This window comes from Eublepharis macularius, chromosome 1 (genome assembly GCF_028583425.1).
Source record: "Eublepharis macularius isolate TG4126 chromosome 1, MPM_Emac_v1.0, whole genome shotgun sequence".
Taxonomy (NCBI): Eukaryota; Metazoa; Chordata; class Lepidosauria; order Squamata; family Eublepharidae; genus Eublepharis; species Eublepharis macularius.
In genome coordinates, this window is record NC_072790.1 from 142,624,233 (window position 1) to 142,647,961 (window position 23,729).

The window sequence follows — 23,729 nt, forward strand, 5'->3', positions numbered from 1 at the left end:
CCCTGGAGAGGGTGGGGTTTGGAGTGGGGTGGGGCCTCAATAAGATATAATGCCATAGACTCCAACCCCTCAGAGCAGCCATTTTCTCCAGGGGAACTGATCTTCATACCCTGGAGATCAGTTGTAATTCTAGGAGGTCTCCAGCCACCACCTGGAGGTGGCAACCTTAGTAAGTAGAGTAAAGTTCTGAGGGTCACCCAGCTATGTGTTAGGATTTGCACTGAGGTCTCCTTAGACTAACAGGTCTCATCTATCATCTCTGGCCTTATTTGCTCTGACATCAGTGGAAGAGGCAATTGCAAGGGAAGTCAGACACTTACTATAGTTGAATAGTGTAATCTGTTGTAGAATACTTACCAAAGAAACAATCAGAGGGTTCTTACGGGTTTGAGGATCCCAGCAGCTGTGTGATAGAAACAAGTATGCACACATGCCAATGAAAGAACACAAGAAAAAAACCTGTGTATATTGTGCCGAAGTACAGAGTAATGCTTCAATATATTGATAATGTATCTTCTGTAATACTTTATTTATTTGCTTATTTTTTACATCACCTTTCTCCTTAATGGAGACCCAAAGCAGCTTTCATCATTTTTCTCTCCTGAAGTAGGTTAGGCTGAGAATATGAGATTGGCCCAAGGTTACCCAGCAAGCTTCCATGGCAGAGTGGAATTCAGACCTGGATCTCCCAGTCCGACAATCTAGCCACTACACCACGATGGCTTTTCCAGTGCAGTCTTGTTGTAAATGGACAAACAGTAGTTAAAAGCATAGGGTCCAATTGTTAGTGAACTTCAGCCATTGTACAACGATCACCCTTTTTGTTACCTTAATGCAACTATAGCTGCATCCATATGGGGACATGAAAATATGAATCTGCCACAACAAGCGGCAAGTGAGGCAGGAACGGCATCCATACACACCCATTACCTCATGACTTGCTGCTGCTGCTGCTGCTTCCTGTACTTCTCCCTCCTGTTCCATCTGTACAAAAGAGGTAGCATGATGGCAGTATCAACAGCATACTCCAAAGCCCTGGGGAAAACCCCTTTCCCCACTAAACCATTCTGTAATGCTATAGTTCAGCTCAGAAATGAGGGGAATGGTATGCAGCACTGAGCTGCCCTATACCCAGGGCTTATTTGGAGGGGGAATGCGCCAGAACGGCATTCCTGTAGATCTGAAAAGAGGTCACATGGGTTTTGGCCTCACCCATGTGATTCCTTTTCCTCCCCGCTGCCTGTGTCTTTAGCAGCAGGCAGAGGCAGCAGCAGCTGCAGCAGCAGCACCCCATCACCACCTCCTGGATTCCCTGGTAGGAACCCGGTGGCTGCGCGGGGGGGGAGTGGGGGGACGGCCACGCAGGGGTATGGCGGTGGCAGCCATCCTCCAGGCCTGCAAGCGGTGAGGGCTCTGCAGAGGAGGGTAAGCTGCTTTGAATTCATTCTGCTGCTTTATTTTCATTTGTGAGTGAGTGCTAGCCGGGCTACTGCAGCTTGCTCTCTAAAGGAGGGTAAGCTACTTTAAATTCATTCTGCTCCTTTATTTTCATTCGTAGTGAGTGAGTGAGTGAGTGAGTGAGTGAGTGAGTGAGTGAGTGAGTGAGTGAGTGAGTGAGTGAGTGCAAGCCGGGCTACTGGGGCTAGCTGTCCAAAGGAAGGTAAGTTGCTTTAAATTCATTCTGCTTTATTTTCGTGAGTGAGTGAGTGCAAGCATGGCTGCTGGGGCTGGCTCTCCAGAGGAGGGTAAGCTGCTTTGAGTTCATTCTGCTTTATTTTCAGGAAATACCTGGAGATTTTTGGGGAAAGGAGCCTGAGGAGTGGGTATTGCCTTGTGACACACTTCCAGTGATGTCAGCCGGTGTGGCATATGCTAATGAGTTCCTGCAGTTCTTTTTCTACTAAATGACCCCTGCCTATGCCATTATAAAAATCAAATTCACTACTGCCCACTCGCAATTGTGGTGACAGAGGGAATGTTCACACTGTTAGCAGTGTAGCATATTAGGTACAGCAAAGTGTGTGTGAGTGTGTGTGTGCCTCTGTTGCAGAGTGCGTGTGCGGAGAGAAACAAACTCACACATGGAGCATATTTGCGTATTTGATCTTTTATAAACTATCATGGTGTTGGAATGCCACCTTGTTATGAAAAATGGCTTATTTTCATATTGAGTCATGAGATCTGGTGCCACATTTTTTATCTGTCCCTGGGAAGCCATTGGATTTTGAAGCCAGAACTGTTTCTGAACTACATTAATCTCAGGCTCGAGGTACCTACAGAAGCACATCTTGTCATATTAACCTACTTTTTACCTGCCTTCTGTCTTTCTTACAAATGGGCATGTGGCCCTTTTACTTTCTTTGACTTTAGATGATTTAAAGGAAAATATCATTTCAGCTGTCAGTTGCAGTGCTTTAGGGTTGGCTTGATTTACAAATAAGAAACTGGGGTGAGAGACAGTTGTAATGTTTTTGAGTCGTAGATAAAGACCACCAAAATAGGAAATGGATTAAAATAATTTTAATATGAAGAACTAAAAACATGTTTTTGTAGTGCAGTCTCCAAACTTTGTGCTAGAACTACAGTTATGATTTTAGGACAAGTCTCTAAATTATAATTTTTCTCACTACAACAGAGACTTGTTAAAAACCGCTCAGCAGTTCTTATTAGCAACTGCATCACAGTATTTGGATTAACTGCAGATTCTAACATCTCACTGGTTTGAAGGAAATTTTTAAAAATGTAGTTAGGCCATACTAATCGGGAAGCAGCAAAGAAATACTTGTAGGTTCTCTTGTGAACAGTTAGTTCTTTCATATTCAGATTCAGTATTAAGATAATTATGCAATTGTACTGTTGTAGTCTGTTACATCTGTCTGAATTCACATTTTATGTCTCGGTTTTACAGAAATCTCTAATTGTAAAACTATATTTTACATAGTTATCATTCCTTCTTTTTTAAAACAGTGTCAAGGCATGACTGGGAAAAGCTCAACTAAAGAATTGCCCAATAGCTTTGTAAATTGCAAACTGCACCATTTGCATGGAAGTGCCAGGTTAACTGTAATCCAGCTTTATGAAGCAATACAGGTAAAGAGGACTACCAGAAGTTGAAAGCTGATGTATACTTTAACATAAACGTGAATATATTAAGGAGAGAAAAAAGGAGAAACCAACTCCTTGATATAACATGAAAGATAATCTAGAGGCTATTCTTGGAATGGACTTGAACCATATCATCTTAACAGTAGCTTAATGTGTATGTATCTACACACCATCAAACTACTTATTTCTGGCAGGTTGATTCCATGTATGCCCCATTAATACACTGTTTGGGAATCCTGCTGCAAAATCATTATATGAAAATTAAAAATGTATTGTCTGAGGTCCTCCAAGTGTTTTCCAGTGGCTCAAGTGTGCTTCCAGCATAGAGGGGAGATATTTGTCAAGTTACCCTCCCACTGCAGATCCTCCACATCATACCACTGGGGCAGTGGGAAGAGGCTGTTGTGGCAGGGATTTCCGTTCTGTGAGTGCTCTACTCAAAGACTATTGGACCCAACTTGTTGCATGCCCATTTAGGGTACTTAAATTAAGCTGAGGTCAACCAAAGCAAGATTATGACTGTAGCCTGTATGCCGGTGATGCCAATTTGAGATGTTAATCATTTACAGAAATAAAACACTAACGTTATAATCCTGTGCATAGTTGGTGGTGGAAAGTGCCATCAAGTCATAGCTGATTTATGAGGATCCCCATAGATAAGAAAATATATTTTATAGTTATTCATCAAAGCATCTTTATTGTATTCTCTGTTGAGCATGTTTAGAGATGTCATTTATTTCCCTAAATTTAAAAATTCACAGCAGTCTTTTAAAATAATCACTGGCATTGTTTTGTCATATAGTAAAAATAAAATCAGTTGCAAATTGTAATTATTGCTTTTCTTTTGGAAAAAAAATTATCTTTATCTCTGTCAATGGGTACACATGAACAAACCAATTATGAAGTTTTCCCCAACCTATTTTTCCTTCTTACACAGAGACTGAAGCAAGACATGAGGAATCTCTGCTTATCTGCTCTTGAATTTTCAAAGGACTTCCAGAATGAAAGCAGAAATTCTCACTACCAGATTTTGGCTGCTGTCCAAAGGCTACAGCTTCATAAAGAGGCTATACAAAGTAAGAGATGAGCAGAGCTTATCAGACTGGCATTTAGTGCTCAAGAGCTACATATGCTACTATAGGAAAACCTCTGCAGCTAAGACCCAGTATGTCAGGTCCTGCATGGTGGAAATGTCATAACGTTTCTCTGGTAAAAACGAAGGGTAGAAAGTGAATTGACTTATGATCCATTCCTTCTCACTTCTGTATGCTGCCATGGTGGCTTTTGCCTAATAGTGTTGTAGAGGCAAAAATAAACTTAACAAAAAAAAGAGGAACAGAGCTTTCTACTGATCAGTTTCATTTTTTAAGAAAACTCAAACTCAGGTACCCTACTCAGTCACCGTCTGGCCTCATGATTCATCTGAATAAGGCCTTCTGCAGGTACCATCCTGCAAATGGGCAAAATCAACAACTGCCTGAATACAGCTGCCCATTCCACCCCTGACCCCCTTTGTAGAATGGCCTGCCTGATGAGGTTAGGAAGGCTTCCATTCTTCTGGCTTTCAGCAAACTATGCAAAACTGAATTATTTAGGAAGGCATTTTTACACAATAAAAAGGCTGTATTGTAAGGAAATAATTCAGAAACTTCATTGTTGGCCTTCTGTGCAGTTCCACATGAGACTGCGCTTGTGCATGCCTGCCAATTGGCAGCTATTTTGCCTCTGGGGGCACCTCTCCTCCCCCAGAGATCATGCATGGCCATTTCCTGCTGAAGTGGCCTATGCCCTGAGAGAGGCGGTGCCCCTGATCTTCAGTTCCTCTTTTGCTGCCGGTCTAAGAGGCTCTTCTGCAGTGTGCTCCTCCATTATTCTTCTTGCTGTGTTGGGTCAGGCCTTCCTCCTGCATCACTGATTACCAAGTGGAGAGTGTGAGATGAAAGAAAGTTGAGCAGAAGATGTTTGAAATTCTTCAAATCTGTAAGAATGGCTGAAAAAGCCTTATTCAAAAGATGCAGTCAGTGCAATACTAAAACGGCGAGGCCTAGTGGGCATTCTCTTTGCCTTGTCTGCCTAGGAGAAGGACCTAGTGTGACCTCTTGCAAATTGATGAAACTTCACCCACAAAGCTTAGGCAGAAAGAACCACTAGGCTCAAAGCCATTTTGTGGGAGCGGGCTCTATCAGCATCGACCAGCCCTTCCACCAAAACCACGAAGTCATCTACTCTTGCAGAGCTAGTTAAGTGATCGGATCTAATTCCACCATCCACTCTAATGTCAAGGGCCCCGAGCCCTTCGGAACCAACATCTGCATCCTTGATCCAACAACACCATTCAGCTCCAGAAGATTGGAGCAGTAGTAGCACTCTGCCTTGAGTTTTCCAGTTCCCTTGGATCTAACTCAAAGGCCAACAGTCTGACAGCACTTGAAATCAAGGGAATCCTCGATTGTACCAGCCACTGCTACAAACGTAGCTTCAACTACCCACTTGGTCCCAAATATAAAGAGATCCAAAGGGATGGAGGCACAGACTTTGGACTTCCCAGAGCCACTAAGGAAGAAGGCCAGGTCTAAGTCTTGACATTCCTCCAAAAGGAAAGAGACTTCTGGCAAGACAACTAACATTGAGGCAGGGGTACACAAGGCAGAAATCATTGAAACCCCACACACACCTTCACTAAATCGCCATCAGTTTATTCTTCCAAGGAAGAGGGCGAGCTTCCGAGAACAACCTCTATTCTGAGACATTGGGTTTAGAGGCAAGATCCGTATCAACCTTATACTCATAATGTTCATCCTAGTTTCACCAGAAGGTGCCAATGGCTTATGGCATCGACATTGGAGACCCTTATAGGGCAGAATCAGCTGCTTTTGAAGGTTTCACACAAACAAAATCACATAGACATCAATTATGCTTAAATCCTCCATAGCTTTTAAGCTTTCTGAGTCAGAACCTAAACCTTACCAGGAGGAATGGACCACAAGCTTACTGTCCAGTCCCTTCCCTGACAAGGCAGTGGGTGATGGAGCGTCGGTCTCACCCACTGACGACTTTTGCCTATACACTGAGTAGATGGTCTGGATGGCCAAATCATTGGACATTGATGTATCCTCTGCTGAACCTAAGCTAAAGGATAAGATACTGCAGCACTTGTATCCAGAGAATCCATCCAACATTGCCTTTCCTGTGATTGAGGGATTTGTAAAACTGATATCTTCTCTATGCGGGAAGCTGGCATCTGTCTCACCTATGTCCAAAAAGGCTGAGGGCCTTTATAAGACTAAAGATGATACATGCCCCTTTCTATTTACCCACCCTCCACCATCATTTCTCATCACCAAGGAAATGCAGTCTAGACATCAGCATAGACCTCCACACCCACCAATAGAGAGGGGAAGAAGCTTGATGGACTGGGAAGGAAGATCTACATTTCAGCAGACCTCAACATAATGATTGCGAATTATACTGCAATCGTGGGGGCTCACCAATTTTTCTTTGGAACAAGAAGACAACATACAATGATTGTCTGCATCAGAAAGCCCTAGTTAAGGTGATTCTGGAAGAAGTATTAAGGCTGTCCAAACAGCAGATTAATGTGGGCAGGAATGTGGCTGACTCTTCCACTAGAGCTTTAGCATCAGCAATAGTACTCAGGAGGCATGCTTGGCTGCGCTCAACAGCGTCACCTGTAGAGACTCATAGCAGAGTGGAGGAGTTACTATTTGATGGCCAAACACTGTGCTCCATGAAAACTGATGATTATCTCTCACAGAAAAGGGTTGACAGATCACGAAGTCTTATGGAGTCCTATAACTGAACCAACAATTGGGTTCAAGGCTTCCTCACAGACAGGGTCTTACAGGGGCTGATAGTACAGATACTAACCATATCAGTATCCTCAGAGCCGCCCAGCCTCTTCTAATGAAGGGCAATAACAGAGATGAAAGCCAACGCATAAGTCGACACATGGTACCCATTCCTCCTCTAACGACTGGTGTAGTGGTTAAGAGTGTGGGTCTCTAATCTGGAGAACTAGGTTTGATTCCCCACTCCTCCACTTGAAGTCAGCTGGGTAATCTTGGGCATTAAGTGTGGGCATTAAGATGTCCTGAAGGGCGGTATATAAATTGAATGTTGTTGTTGTTAACAAGGATCAGGCTCAGAATCCAAAACAATTCTGGCTAGAATAGGAACAATGCAAAGTGTTTGGTGATAGCCTCACCCCTTTTTGTTCAGCTTGGGGACTGATCACCTCTGATTTATGTGCGCTGGAGATAATTGAAAGTGGTTATAAAATTGAGTTTGACAGTTTACCGTGTCTGAGTCTTCCATCTAAACTTAAACAGGACTCATCACCTGCCCTAGCCAGAGAACTGACAGCATTATTAGAGAAAGGGATGATGCAAGTTCATGCATCTGAATCCCAATTGGGACTTTATTCCAGTTTTTTCCTGGTCCAAAAGAAGGATAATGACTTTAGGCCCATTTTAGACTTAAGAGAACTAAACAAATCTCTTGGGGTATGCAGATTTAGAATGGTGACCCTTAATACGGTCCTAGAACTACTTCCTCCTAACTCATGGTTCACTCACTGTGTTGGACCTGAAGGATGCATACTTTCATATATCTATTCATCCTTCCCGTAGAAATATTTTGAGGTTTATGTTTGAAGGGAATATTTACCAATACCAGGTTCTACTGTTCGGACTGGCCACGGCCCTTAGAGTCTTCACAAAATGTATGGCAGTGGTAGTTGCTTACCTTAGAACCCAAGGATGCTCTATATATCCCTATTTGGATGATTGGCTGATACCAGCCAGTTCCAAAGATCTTCTGCAACAACAAATAACATAGATAGTCAAGATATGCCAAAACTTGGAACCCATACTAAACTTTAAAAAGTCTAATCCAAACCCTCTAGGACGGTCCGATTCATAGGAACAATAATTGACACCTCTCTGAATAAGGCTTTTCTGCCATCAGAGAGGGCATGGAAGAAAAAGTCTCTAGTGAGACTATTTACAGCCTGTAGATTCCACTTGGCCCTGAAAATTCAGACACTTTTGGGTCTCATGGCAAGTACCATGGCTGTAATACCTTTAGCTAGATTACAAATGAGGGTACATTCACAGCATAGGAAATACTGTACTTCTAGAGCACTAGCCAAATCCTTACTGTGAAGGTCTATAGATGCCCACTTGTTAAGGGGAGTTGACCTAAACTCCCACTTGTTAAGGGGAGTTCACCTAAAACTGAGGTCACTATCACCATTGATGCCTCAACACTTGGTTGGAGGGTTCATTGCAAGCAATTTTCTACCTATGGCAGATGGTTCGAAAATGAACAGAGATTACATATCAATGTTTTGGAGTTAAGGGTGATTACTTACTTCCTTTAAAGATACGGTGAAGGGCAAAAATGACCAAATTCTCATGGACAACTGCACAGCAATGTTTTATATAAGCAAACAGGGAGGCACAAGATCCAAATCTCTGTGCATGGAGGCCACACTCACCTGGGAATGGGCCAACAAACAGGCGTGTCGAGGATGATTTCACTGTAGAAAACTATCCCACAACTGTGATTGGACTTCAAGAAGATCTTTCAGAGCATATTGTTCTATCCCTATAATTTTGCGTGTTCTGTTTTTCCATGGTTACCAGTTTGTAGGTATCAGCAAATGTTCAAGTCTCTGTGTTTGAAGATAACTTATAACTGATGATGATTCGATGAACATTTGTTAAAACTCTTTTCAGCATTTCAGATTAAAGCTCTCGAACTTGAACAATCCTTGCATGATGTAAGTGAGAGATACCAGAAAGAAAAAGAGAAGAGAAAAATACTTCATAATAGTTTAGTTGTAAGTATATTTAACAAGATCTAAAAAGATCCATATAAATATGTGTCAGGATGTAATTCCTGCCAAATACGATGCAGCTCTGGCTTCTGCATGCTTGCTCTTCCTCTGTCCTTTCACTCTCTTTGTCTTCTCGGCTGCTACAACTTGTTGCTCTAGCAGACAGAAGAAGAGAGTGGTGATGGGAGTAGAGCAGGAGAAACTGTGTCTGCATTCCTCTTTGCTGCCATCAGCGTGACTAAAGATACTGGAGGGTTGTCTGTTCGCAACCTTAATAAATATGCTTTGTGTTTATACATTGTATGGGGCATTTATTTTTGTTAGCACATCGGTTCACAGATAACGATACCAGTGATAGGAACGTCTCTGTTTTGGAAAAACCTGGACTTTTATTCTCAGTTGCCATTTTATCCTTCCCGCCACAGACATATCTTGTCTCAAGTTGGTTTTATCCCAGGCTGGGAGTTTGGAATGCCTCAGTATCTTACTGTCTTCTGACAGTTCTCTACACCCAGTCACTGTAATCTGATTTTGTCTCCATAGAATCAACCAATTGTAACTTGAATGAAACAGGATGTAGAATACCTATGAAATATTTATAAACAGCTACATTTGTTAGGTAGTATTTTAAAAGATTTTTCTCATTTACATTTCCAAGTGAGCCTTGCTTAGCCTACCTGGTTGTTAATTTCCTTCCCTTAACTTCCTTTGTTTTCACATTTCAAGTTTTATCCTCCCAGCTCTCCCAAGTTTTCGTCAAAGAAATTATGTCCAGAATTTTCCTATTGCATGCTAGCTTTCTGGGTGCTCCGTTTGAAAGGACTGTCAGGATCTGACTTCTTTTCAAAGTGCTTTATTCCCGACCATCCCTTATATCCCCAGCTTTACTAAATTGTGGCAAATTAATTATTGGTGTTATATAGTACCACATTCTCACTGCACAGCAGCTTACTGTGGAATCTTAAAAATGTGGACCCTCAAAATAGAGACAAGGTTGCGAGTGGTGCTGGTGTTTAGCCTTCCTGCCTTTCAGTGGTGCTTGCACTGGACTCTCGCACTAATCCCATTTAAGTGATTAGAGAGTTTCTGTCTATTTCTTACAGAAGTACAATCTATCCATGAAGAAAAGCTAGGCAAAGTTCTGTACCAAGAAAAATTTAATTCTGTTCACTATTTATAAACTATGCATATCCAGCAAACTTGCTTCTGTTTGCTGAGTTCTGCTTTTCCTAGTTAAGGGTAGAGGTGAAGAGCAGGACATGACACTGAATTCCTGCCACATCAGCTTTCACCCGGATTTGCCCTTATCTCCGTAGCCTTAAGAGCCAGAAACAAAATGAAAGCCTAGGTTTTCAGGATATGGTATTCTGTGCCCAGTACCATTTGAACTTTGGTAGTGCACATGTGAATTATGCACTGTTGGGTTCATATTGGAGGGGTATTTTATGTTCTGTACAGCATTCTTTGTTAAGAATGGTAGCCTTTGTATGGTAAGACAATAATTAAGCTCTTGTCTTACTCTTCAAGACTGTAGTCCTTGTACTTCATGGCATTTGCACTGACTCCACAAAAGTTAACTTCGGAATAAAAGGTTTGGTCTTCAGGTTGCAATTAAATCCATGGGACAAGTAAATAAGTAAAACTGTGAATATTTCTGTGAATTAGAGTCAGAGAGGCTAGCTGTGTGCTGCCTGAGGAGTTTTAAGCATTTCTGTGAGACAAATATTGAGTTAGAGAAAGAGGCTAACTGTGTGTGAAGCCTTAGAAGAGATCTGTGTGAATGAGAGTAAATGAAGTAACTTTAAGAACCGAGAACTACGTTTATGAAACCAATACGCTTCTTGACTAAATAAAAGTTTATTATTGTTTTGTTATATCCCAGTGTAGCTGTCATTGCTATATCCCATTCCTATCCTCACGGCCACATAGAACCACGAAGGAGCCTGACGCTTAGGAACGTTACCAAAAGGGAAAATTTAAATAAAATATCTTGGAATAATATATTCCTGGTGGCAGCAAACTACCCAGAGGGTATCAAGGGAAAGATTAAAAGAAACATCTACCCCAAGGAAAGTAAAAATCATAACAGTTAACTTTGGAATAAAAGGTTTGGTCTTCAGGTTGCAATTAAATCCATGGGACAAGTAAATAAGTAAAACTGTAAGTCCTCCTGGTTGGTCCGTTTAAAAAAAAAAATACTAACTCTGTCTCTGTGTTGCAACCCCAGGAACTAAGGGGCAATATCAGAGTACACTGCAGGATCCGTCCACTGTTACCATTTGATGCTGCTCCTGGAGAGCTGGTATTAGAAAACAGGTAATTTACTTCAGGAATATAGTTATTTTATCTGACTTAAATGCTAATTTTTCTCCAGCATATAAATATTGTTTGGATTCTATGTTTTTATATATTGTAGAAAAACCTTTCATATACTCTTGTTGACTTGGTTAAGAGCCCAGGTGTTGTACTGGACACAGCATTACTGCTGAAGAACTAAGTTAATGCAGCCACAAAATGCTTTCTACCAATTTAGTTTAGCCCAGAAGGGGGCCACCTACCTGGACTCAGCCAGTCTGGCCACCTGGATCCATGCCGTGGTATCTTTAAGACTAGGCTACTTAATGTGTTCTACACAGGTCACCCTTTAAAATCAACTTGGAGACTCTAGTTGGTGCAGAATGACATAGCTTGATTATTTATCAGGAGCTAGGTGGAGTGTGCATATTACTCCCATTCTGCAATCACTCCATTGGCTGCCCATCAGTTACTGATCTCAGTTCAAAGTATTGGCTATCGCATACAAAGCCCTTCATGGCCTTGGATCCTCATATCTGCAGAGTGGCCTCTCTTTCTGTGCTCCACTGCAGCAACTTGGTTTATCTGAGCAGGGTCTTCTGAGGCTGCTACCTGCAAAAGGGCAAGACCACTGCCTGTGCATCTGCCTTCTCTATAGTGGCTCCCAGCTAGTGGAATTGCTTGCCTGAGGGAGAAGGCTCCCACGCTCCTTTCATTTTGCAAACAATGTTAAAAAGAATTGTTCAAGAGGGCACTTTTATAAAAGAAATAGGACTACATCATAACAGATTGCTCCAGAAAAATGCATTGTGTTTCTACTTACGTAATATCATGTTCGCCGTTGTTTATTATGTCATGTTTAGTATTTATACTTTGTTCAGTTGATCATTTGTTTCAAATTTCTGCAGTCCTCTTACACATGCTGATTTTCTGCAAATGAAAGATAATTTCCTCCAGGAGAGGGGGCAATTATTTTATGTGAACACTATGTTCTACTATAGGACCCTATAGTGTACTGTTCCTTTAGGCCCCTGAACTCTGGGAGCACCATTTCAGTACAAGATAATGGATATAACCCATATCTACCTACCTACCTATCTATCTAGGATATTTCTATGCTGTCTCTTCAGTCTTGCTTGAAGTGGTTTACAATTAAAACTATATCACAATATTAAATACAAGCCATTAGAAACAAAAAATTAAAAAACAGCCCATTAAAATACACATCATTTGACATAAACAGCATAAAAACTATCTGTAAAACAGAAGCAGACTATTTAAAAAGCCCATTAAACAAAACCCTTAATTAAAAGCCTGAGTAAAAGGATATGTTTTAACCTGGCATCTAAAAGAAAGTAAAATAAGCACCAGATGAGCTTCAGGAGGGAAGGGTGTTCCAGAGGTGAGGTGCCACCACAGAAAATGCCCTGAGTCTACTTACCATTCACTTCACCCTTGAAGGCAAGGTCACAGAGAACAGGACATGAGAGGCAGATCTTAACTGGAGGGTAGATATTATGGGAGGTGATGGCCCTTCAGGTACCCTGAACTTAAAGATACCCTGGGCCTTAAAGATAAGAACTAGAACTTTAAATTGTGTTCAGAAACAGGTGGGTAAACAAAGGGGTGATACGATCTCTATAACCAACTCCCGCAAATAGCCTTGATTCTGCATTTTGAACCAGTTGAAGTTTCCTACCATTTGTAAAGGCAGCCCTATGTACAGCACATTATAATAATCTAACTTGGATGTAATCAGAATATGGATCACTGTGGCCAGATCATGCTTTTCAAGGAAAGGTCATAGCTGGCGAATCAGCCAGAGCTGATAAAAAGTACTACATGCCACAGAAGAGACCTGAGCCTCCAACTGTAGGGCAGGATCTAGTTGCACCACCAAGCAACAAGCCTGCTTCTTCGGAGGAAGTACAACCCCCTCCAGGACAGGGTAAGTCCACAGTCCTCAAGCAGTTTCTCCTCTAACCAACAGCAGCTCAGTCTTGCCTCGACTAAGCTTCAGTGTTTTGGCCATCATCTATCCCATTAATTTGCCCAGGCACCTGTATATTGCCAAGCTCAGAAAACAGCACAAGGCAAAACAAGTAAAGATTGAATGTGGGTTTGGATCCTAAATCCCGATCCCCCTTACAAAATGCCTGTTTCTGTTGTGGAGTATGTTCTTCTGGTGTTAGGCACTTAGAGGAACATGGTCTGCGGCAGAGGATTGCCTCTGCACGTGGGGTGGAGCACAGCAGAAAGAAGGTTTAGGTTCTGGGCCATTATCATAATCTTCTGACCACGTTCAATGAGGATGTCATCCATTCTTCAGCCCTGAGATAAGCAGATATCATACATGCCCAGAGGATGGCATGATGGTAGAAGAGAAAACTCAGATACTTCCCTTGCTCTAACCATGACCCCACATAGTTTTGAGGACTGGGTAAAACAGTATCTCAGTTTTCCAATTTTAAAACAAGCAAAAAAAAAGTCAACTTTGCAGTAGTCCTGCAAGGATGCATATGATGACCCTTGGAGCTAGTCCCACTGTGCCAAGGTGCTCTTGCCGGTAAGTGTGAGCATGACCAGAATCACCAAGCTGGGTAGTGGCCACCGCTACATGGAGAGGTGGATAAAGAAACACCAAGGCCCCAGATGCTGGAATGCTCTCACAGAACTCTCTGTTTCCACTTGTGGATACAGAGTAATACACACCCGGTTCAGGGAGTAGTTGCATCAGCCTCTTATGCTGACCACCCTATGATATGTAGCCAGGCCTTTTTAAAGTCCTGCTCTGATGCTTGCTCTTCAGTTGTCCTCAGAGCTAAGGCTCCCTACCCACCTGTTTCCAGGCAAACCCTCTTCCCAGTGTCTGGGCTTCCCCTTCAGGTGGTGTTCCCCCAGGTTAACCAGCCTTGGCCCAATCTACTACTGCATGGTCATATGAATCCCACTCAATGCTCCTGGTGTTGTCTGCTTGCCTGGCCCCCAGCAAACCTCCATCTGGCACTATCTCAGCTTGGCAGGTCTGTTAAGTCTTTTCCACAATGTGTGTAAAAGTATAAACTGACAATAGCAATACAGGGAAGAAAAGACAAAGCCACAGAAATGAAATGAAAGACAGGCATCTCCTCTTTCTCTTCCATTGTGTTGCTTGTATGCTTTTCCTTAGATCATTCACCAAACTCTTAACTTCAATACCATGTCTCACCATGTTACATCTATGCATGAAACTGCCTGGACAGCAGAAAGAAAAGAAGGGATGGGTTTCTGTAGGAAACCTATACCACTACTCTACCATCAGAGGCTCCATACTTTATAATCAGCCCTGATTAAGATAAATCAGTCCCAGACAACCACAAGTGTCTCTTTTTATGTTTGCTTGGGGTTTTGTATAAGGAGGATGTATTTATTTTTAATTGGTAAAACTTGGTTAGATTTAAATACTGTTGCAATTAGAAAAAGCAATTGTAACTAAGAGGAGAGCAGTGTAATCTGTGCTTTTATGCCTCCAAGGAATATGACTGCTTTACAAGACCCTCCAAGTAGCAATATATTTATCTATAAAACTGCTGTGCAAAGCAGATTAGTCAATGCCACACACAACATCTAAGATGGATTTTTCTCTAATGTGTTGCAGCCATGTCCGGATTAAAGGATGTAAGGGTTTTTCCTGTATCGAACTACAGATTTTTCAGTCAAGCTTTGTCTTCTTTCTGTATTAATCCAGTCAAGTCCATAGTACAAATGCACACATCTTTCCTTCCCATCATCTTTAATGTAATATTCTGATCTTCATGTTAGCCATGCTGCTTATACTGTAGAGAAACAAGCCAGCACAAATGCACTAAGGAGTAATTCGTCCTCGGTCTTCAGTGCAGTCCCACATTGGGGACTGCGCAGGCGCACACCAGCCACCAGAAAAGATTCTAAAGCTCTCAGACAGTAGAGGGCGCTCCCCCTCAGCTATGTGCATGTGCGACAGTTTCCACCGTGTGCTGTGTTACTAGGCGGAGCGATCCCTCTTCTCTCAGGTCTTCCTAAGCCACAGCATGTTGAATTGCAAGTCTCACAGCGGGGTAGGAGGGAGGGAATGTGTGCCTGTAGAAAGACCTAGACAAACAGCAGTTACAGGTAAGTGTGACACTGTTTCCGTCGTCGGTCTTCAGTGCAGTCCCACATTGGGAGTATAGCAAGCTACTCACCAATGGAGGAGGTTGTGAGTCGACTAGGAAAACAATGAGTGTGGGACAGCTGTCCCCACTGCTGCATCCCTTCTGGCGTTCACATCTACTGAGTAGTGATGGATAAACGTGTCTGTAGATGACCATGTAGCAGTTTGGCAAATGTCTTGTAGGGGGTTTCCTTGTAGGAAAGCCTCAGAAAAAGACTGTGCCCTGGTAGAATGTGCTCTGATGGACACCAGACATGGGATCTTGGCAGAAGCGTAGTATCGTCTGATGGCTGCCACAATCCTTAGAGATTGGTTTGCTACCCGCAGTCCCTTATGTGGGCCTGTAACATATGAACAATGCTCTAGACTTCCTGAAGGGTCTTGTTCTATAAATGTAGTCCAATAAAGCCCTTTTCACATCTAACTTGTGTGTGTGTGTTCTGATTCAGAAGTGGGATTTGGTAAGAGAATGGGAAGAATGGCTTTTTGCTGTAATTGGAACTTTGAAACTACCTTGGGAAGGAACTCAATGCTTGGGTAGAGGATGACCTTTCCATCAAAAAATTGAAGAAAAGGGGATATATGCAACATGCAGCAAGCTCGCCAGTTTCCTGTAGTTGTTAAGAGCGTGGGACTCTAATCTGGAGAGCAGGGTTTGATTCCCCACTTCTCCACTTGAAGCCAGCTGGGTGACCTTGGGTCAGTCACAGCTCTGTGGAGCTCTCTCAGACCCACCCACTTCATATGGTGATTATTGTTGTGAGGATAATAATGATATACTTTGTAAACCACTCTGAGTCGGCATTAAGTTGTCCTGAAGGGCGGTATATAAATCGAACGTTGTTGTTCTTGTAATCTCCTGAAGAAGAAGACTGCTACAAGGAAGGCTACTTTCCAGGACAACAAATTGAGGTCAAAGTGTGCTAGTGGCTCAAACAGTGGTAGCGTAAGTTGTCCTAGCACTAATAAGAGACTCCATTGAGGCAGGGAAGGTGCCCTAGGCGGGAAGGTGTTTTTGACACCTTCCAAGAATTGTTTGGAGGCTTGTTGTGAAAACACTATCCTGCTATCTATGGGCTTATGAAATGTGCAGATGGCGGTAAGGTGGACCTTGATAGATGAGGCAGATAGCCCTTGCTTCAGGAGTGATACCAGGAATTCAAAGATGTGAAATGGGGAAAGAGAATGGGGAATGCTTAGTGTGTGTTATTCAGGCTGAAAACCAAGACCATTTGTGGTTATAGGCTGACCTTATAGGTGATTTATGGGCATTCAGCATGATCTCCACCACTTCCTTAGAGAAGGGAGCAGTTAGGGGAGCAGGAGCCAAGCTGAGAGCTTGAGGGCTGGCACATTGTGGTGGAGGATCTGCCCTCTGTGGATGAGGTCTGGGGTCTCTGGTAAGCATATGTGGGAACCTCTGGACATTTCCCTTAGGGTCAAGAATCTCTCTCTGCATGGCCAAAAAGGGGTGATCAGGATGCAGTGTGTCCTTAACTGTCTGATTCTTCCCAGTTACCCTGGGTATTAGGGGTATTGGTGGGAAGTCATAGAAGAGGTCTTGATCCCAGGGGATTTGGAAGACATCCCCAAGGGACTGTGGGTCTGATCCCACCATGGAACAAAAGGCTCTAGCCTTGGTATTGTTGGCGGTTGCGAAGAGGTCTATGTCTGGTGTTCCCCATTTCTGGAAAATAGGGTGAAGGTAATTGGGGTTGATAGACCATTTGTGATGGGGCTTGACCATTCTGCTTAGAGTGTCTGCCTTGCTGTCCACGGTGCCTGCAATGTGGATTGCTTGTGGTGAGACACTGCTCTATGGCCCAGTGCCATAGTTGCAATGCTTCTGAGCAGAGCATCAATGAAGCCATTCCCCCTTGTTTCTTCAGGTAATAGAGGGCAATCATGTTGACTGTGTGGCCCTGGATCCTCTTGTTGCGTAGGAGATCTGTAAAAGAAACCAGGGAGTAACAGTTCGCTCTCAACTAATACAATTCTAATGTGCATACACTTTTCTGAGTTGGACCATTCTCTTTGTATGGTCAGATCCCCACAGTGTGCCCCCCAACCCTTAAGGGAGGTGTCAGTGGTAATGGAAATGTCTGGTAATTGGATTCCAAAATGTACACCCCTGATATCCACCAGTTGAGGTATTTGAGAACATACCTGGAAATTGAAAGTCTCTTATGTTGTGGTTCTCTAATAGGAAAAATGCCTGATGAACCAATTCCATAAAGGACTCATGTAGAGGTGGGCAAAGGGTGTGACACTGGTGGTGGATGCCATATATCCTAGGAGTTTCTCAATCAACACGGCTGGTTGAAATCTATTAGTGTGGAATTTGGAGACTAGGGCCTGTAATGACCTGGCCCTACACAGGGGTAAGAAGGCTTTACCCAGGGGTAAGAAGACTTTACCCAGAGTGGCATCCAACTTAATTCCTATGAACTGACTCACCTGAGTGGGGTAGAGAGAGGATTTTTTCCAATTAATGATAAGCCCCAAAGAGGAAACAGTTTGGGTCTTAATATCTGCTTTTGAAGGGAGCTTCTCGAGCGTACTACCAAGAGCCAGTCATCTAAATGAGGATAGAAGGAGCATCCCCTGGTCCTAACGTGGGCTGCCACCACCACCATGCACTTTTTCCTTTAAAGGAGAATATAAGATACTTCCTATGTTCTGGGTATATAGAAATATGGAAGTAAGGATCCTTTAAGTCTAATACGGCAAACCAGTTGCCTGGTTCTAAGTACTGCAAGACACCAGAAAGAGTTAACATCCTGAATTTTTTCAATTTTAATTAGCACATTTAGGTTGTGGAGGTCAAGTATGGGGCGAGCCCACCATCTTTCTTCTCCACAAAGAAATATCTTGAGTAGAAACCCAGTGGGGGATATTCTTCTGGAAACCGTTGTATGGCCCCTTTGGAAAGCAGCTCTTCAATAACAGGAGCAAGGACTTCAACCGAAAATTGGAGGGGGAAGATAACTGTGGCAACTCTATAAACTGAAGCTGATAACTCTGCTGAACCATCTTAAGGACCCATAAGTCCGAGCAGATTGCAGCCCATGCCTCATAGAAGGGGGCTAGTCTGTCCCTGAAGTGAGGCTGTTCCTGTTGAGACGTTGTCAGTCAGAAAAGTTGTTTTGGGCCCTGTCCCAACTTTGGGGACTGTGATTGTGGCTGCCTTGATCTAGGTTTGTTAGGACTCTTTGTTTCCATACGAGGGTAGTTTGAATATCCCCTCTGTTGGGCTGGTAAGAATACCTAGAGTGTTTATTATAAAAAGGACAATTCATAACGGTGTATTGTCGAAGGCTTTCACGGCCGGAGAACTATGGTTGTTGTGGGTTTTCCGGGCTGTATTGCCGTGGTCTTGGCATTGTTGTTCCTGACGTTTCGCCAGCAGCTGTGGCTGGCATCTTCAGAGGTGTAGCACCAAAAGACAGAGATCTCTCAGTGTCACAGTGTGGAAAAGATGTTGGCAGGTCATTTGTATCTACTCAGGAGGGGTGGGGTTGAGCTGAGTCATCCTGTAAGAGTTTCCCAGGGTGTGGAATGCTAATGGCGGGAGGCTTCACTGTATCCTGAGTAGATATAAATGACCTGCCAACATCTTTTCCACACTGTGACACTGAGAGATATCTGTCTTTTGGTGCTACACCTCTGAAGATGCTCTGAAGATGCCAGCCACAGCTGCTGGCGAAACGTCAGGAACTACAATGCCAAGACCACGGCAATACAGCCCGGAAAACCCACAACAACCATAATTCATAACGGTATTTCTGGAAGTGCTTCTGCTGCTGCTGGATTACAATCACTCTAAGCAAGTGGGCCATCTGTTGGTTTTCTTCATCTGTTGTGAAGAATCATCCAAACGCTCAGAAAATAAGGATGTGCCCTCGAAAGGGAAATCTTCTGTTTTGTTCCTCTTTTACTGCAATAGTGCAGTGGAGCAGAGCCGAGAGTGACGTCTGAGGTCTATGACAGAGGCCATGGCTCTGGCTGAGCAGTCCACTGAGTGCTTCCCTGCTGACATTTGTTGTTTGGCCAATCTAGTGGTCCCGCCTTGGAGTGCTCTGATAAGTGCTTTCCTGTCGACAGGAAGGTCTTGAGTATAGGTGCATAGATGGTCCAATAGGAACAGACTGTATGAGCCCATTATGACTTGGCAGTTGGTGATTCTAAACTCCAGTGCAGCCGAGTTATAAATCTTTTTCCCCAGGGTATCTAGCTTGCGTTCCTCCTTGTCTACTAGAGAGGAATGGGAGCCATAATGATGTATTTTCTCTGTGACCAGAGAGGAGGGATGTGGGTGATTAAAGAGGAAACCACAATCTTTCTGTTGTAATTTATAGCAGTTCTCGATCTTCCTGGATGTGGTGGGGAATGAAGCTGGCTTCTCCCCGATGCTGTGCACAATGTCCATGAAGTCTTTTACGTGGCTAGAAAGGCCACTGATGCAGGGAAGTTGTTATACAGTGCTTGGAGCACCTTGCATTTAGGTTTTTGTGTTTCAGAGGCGATGTCGAGGTCAAGAGCTCAGGCCATTCTGATAATTTGCTCTGAAAAATAAGCGGGAGTCCTCCATTGGTGAAGGAGAGGTGGTGTCTCCAACTGCTTCTTCCAGAGATGGGTCCGAAGCCACTTCGGATACAGCATTGGAAAGAGTGGATATCCTTGCCTTCATCTAAATCCGAAGGGGGAGGTGATCATGTTCTGAGTCACTGGAAAGATGTAGATGGCTCTGTAGGTACCTGTTTCGGGGTTGGCAGACCTGACAGTGTCGGAACTGACTGGGTCAGAATTGAGTGAAGCAAAGTTGCAGATTGTAGCCAAGATCAGAAATCTTGCCAGTTCGGAGCCTGAGAGTAGGTTGTGCCTATTGTTACGTGCAAAATTTTGCACCTTTGTGGTTCGTTTTCCCTTTTCTGACCAACCACAATAAAAATTAAAATAAAATCCAGGAGTCCTTCTTGAATTGAAGCAAAACAGATGGTTTTTATTTACCCAGTGGATGAGCCCTTTTTCTTACACAGAAGTAGACGGTCTCCGTGTGTGTAAAGGCTCAACCCCTTACAATAGAAGCGTAGAACAATTAATACTTTCAGATAATCATAACAATATTACAATATTCTAATATCTGTTATCTTATGGGCTCGTAAAGTATCTAGGGTTAGTTCTGATTTGAAGATGCAATTCTGGGTTGGCTCTTCTAATTGGGAGAATTCCAAATCCTGCAACCCCCTTATCTTGCCCTCAATTTAGAAGGACATCCTCTAACCTCTTACCTACTTTCTTCTGGGCATAATACTTTCAATAGCACCAATGCGTCTCAATCTGGCAACCTTGATACCCTTTGATAACTGAAGTCTGTTGATAAGAAGGGATGTTTTTTTTCTTGGTGCCCTTTCCCCCAGTTCCTTCTCAGCCTTAAGGAAGATAGGCCACAGGTGGCCAAAACCAGCTTGCTGCATCAAATCAGTTTTCTACAAAAGGCTCTCTGGAACTGGTTCCTTTTGGAATCTTATAGAATAATATAACATATGCATAATATTTCATAAGTGCAGCTCTACAAGCAGTATATTATTAGTTCTCAGTTCTTGCAGAGTTTCAGCATACTTCTCTTGATCTTCTTGTTTCAAGTGTCATATTCTTACAGGTTGCATTACAAGTACTACATTGGCTCCTGAGCGTAGGAAAAAAGTGCAAGGCATGTAAGTGATATATAAAAGTAACATATAAAATCCTTTTCTTCAAATCTATATCCATCAGACCCCCCTTTTCGTGTTGGTGAAATGTAACTGTGGCACACTGTGCATTTCAACAACTAAAAGGTATCACCACATGGTGGCCTAACTGTCCATCTGCATCCTGGTCACTCCTCTCACTTTGTTCACAGAACGGGCCCACCATCATTACCAAACGCTCTTCTCTGGTCTGTGGTGTAGGCTTCGGAAGGTAACAGTGTGCACAAGAAAGAATAAGAGGAAAACATTGAATACAAGTGCATACACATACTATCAGCAAAACCCCTGCTGCTACATAAATGAGAATGGCTTTAAATCCCGATCCCAGTCCCGAGAACAAATCTCCCACCCATCCAAACCAATCACCAAGCCAGCTGCTACTCTTGGAAATCTCTGCTGCAAAGTCTTGCAACTTCTTGATGTGGGATTCGACAGTATGGGAGTGGTCAGTCAGGTTCAAACAGCACATTCCTTCAAACTCTTCACAGCCATGGTTGGATTTCAAAAGCAAAAAGTCAACAGCCATACGGTTTTGTAGTGTCGCTCTTTCCGTTGCTTGAAGATCTTGTAGCAGTCCTGCCAGCGCTTGGGACGTCTCATTCAGTCCTTTAGCCACCAGGCAGGCCAGTCCATCAATGTTCCTGGTGTTTCTCACGGCCAGTCCTGGTACTCCTACCAGGGAACCTGCTAGAAGTGCTGCTTCAGTGATGGTAATAAGTGCTAGTTTGGGATCACAGTGGTCATCAATTACTAGAGTCCTTTTGTAGCGGGAGGACAAGGGCCTATGTAGCTCCTTCTTCCAGGGGACTAGTAATGGCGTCAGTCTCCCTATGGTGCAGGGTCCTCCCGTCGAATACTCAGGAATATATCCATCACTATGGGCCATGGTGAAATCATGTTTGGTGCTTGGTTCCAGGCGCCCAAATGCTGGAGCTGAGTTGCTTCCGAGTAGAGTGTGTTGGTCAGAACCATGGTCACAGGAAACTGATCTGATATTGGTTTTGGTGAAAAATGTTGGCACTGTTAGGTCAGGCTGAGCTTTTCTTCCTCTCGCCATAGTGAAGGGATAGGTGGAGGGGAGGGGGTCAGTGGTCCCCAAAAGATTTCTTCCTCTGTGATGAGAGAGGGAGTGGAGGATGCAGAGTGATGATGATGGTAATGCGAAAAAGTTGAGGCTGAGAGCTTGGGGTGTTTGGTTTTTGCCTTAGCCTTTTTTTGTTGGCAGTTCTGACGCGGTGCATTCCCCTTGATCTGGGGACCTGTGTTTCTTAGGATCCGACTTTGGTTTTGAGCATTTGGTTGAAATCGAAGTCTGTAGTGGGTTGTCCACTGGTGGTGCGTCTGATGGAATCAGTGGTGAGTTCCAAGTCAGATCCGGGGTTCTTGCCCTCAATGTTTAGGGGGCTCTATCAGAACACAGCTTCAGTTCCTGCTCTGTGGACAATGTTGCAGCTGGCCTGTCAGATCCTGTGAGGGACATTTCCCAAAGTGCTGCCTTCAAGTGTGCAGCACGATTGTGCCTAGCCTTCCAGGTAAAACATTTACAGTGCTGGCAGGCCCCAGCATTGTGGCCCTCACCAAGGCAAAGGAGGCAAAGATCATGCTCGTCCGAATGTGGCATTTTCGTGTTGCATCAGGAGTATTTCTTGAATAATGCCTTTTGAGACATATCTGCTGAGATCTTCAATAAATCAAGAAATATGAGGAAAAAACTTAGAAAAGAGTGAGAGAGAACAAGAGAAACAACTTTTCATAGCGGCAGCAAGAAGGGAACTGAGGAAAGAGGGATTGCTCCGTCCAGCAATACAGCACACAGCAAGAGCTGCCACACATGTATGTAGTTGTGGGGGAGTGCTCTGTACTGTCTGAGAGCTTTAGAATCTTTTCCGGTGGCTGGCCTGCGCCTGCACAGTCCCCAATGTGTGCCTGCGCGAAGACCTAGACGAGCAACAGTTACAGGTAAGTGCCACACTGTTTTTTCACTTAAAGCAGGACTGTAGCGGTAAAGTTACAATCCTAAGGGCAGTGCTGCTCAGAGTTTTCCAGACCCCTGGACTGCCTGGGGACTTAGTTGTTCCATATACCAAATCTGTGCTAGTAGTCACCTTCACTACCCAGCAAGCAGCCCTGCCCCAGACTGCTGAAGCAGCTGCACTAATTTCTTCTTATGGTAGTAGGATGTGGCTGGAAAGCACATAATACATCCACACAGCTGAAGCTAAGTAGATCCAATCAGTGGGAAACATTCTGGGAACTCTGTGGTTGACACCTTGAATTCTGTGGTGGAAGACAGAATATAAATGTCGAAAATGAATAAATAGATGAGCAACTGTCACAAAGAGGAGCAAGAAGCTGTGCCAAACATGTACAAATCCTTGCATGGATCATGTTTATTTATACTATAAGAAAATAGTCAGCATAGGATCTAGAAGACACGAGTTCAAATCCCTACTTAACCATGGAAGTTTATTGGGTGAGCTTGGGCCAGTCACTCTAAGCCTAACCTACTTCTCAAGGCTTCTTTGAGGATAAAATAGAGGAGGGGCGA

General features: G+C 43.5%; 1 protein-coding gene across 1 annotated transcript in view; it reads left to right on the top strand.

Moving 5' to 3' along the window:
* Positions 1-23,729, top strand: part of KIF25 (kinesin family member 25) — a 92,376-nt gene that overhangs the window by 6,619 nt on the left and 62,028 nt on the right. The window contains exons 3-6 of the mRNA XM_055000633.1: positions 2,968-3,090; positions 4,043-4,181; positions 8,865-8,968; positions 11,193-11,281. Of these exons, the coding sequence (XP_054856608.1) occupies positions 2,968-3,090; positions 4,043-4,181; positions 8,865-8,968; positions 11,193-11,281 (455 nt within the window). The remainder of the gene's footprint in view (positions 1-2,967; positions 3,091-4,042; positions 4,182-8,864; positions 8,969-11,192; positions 11,282-23,729) is intronic.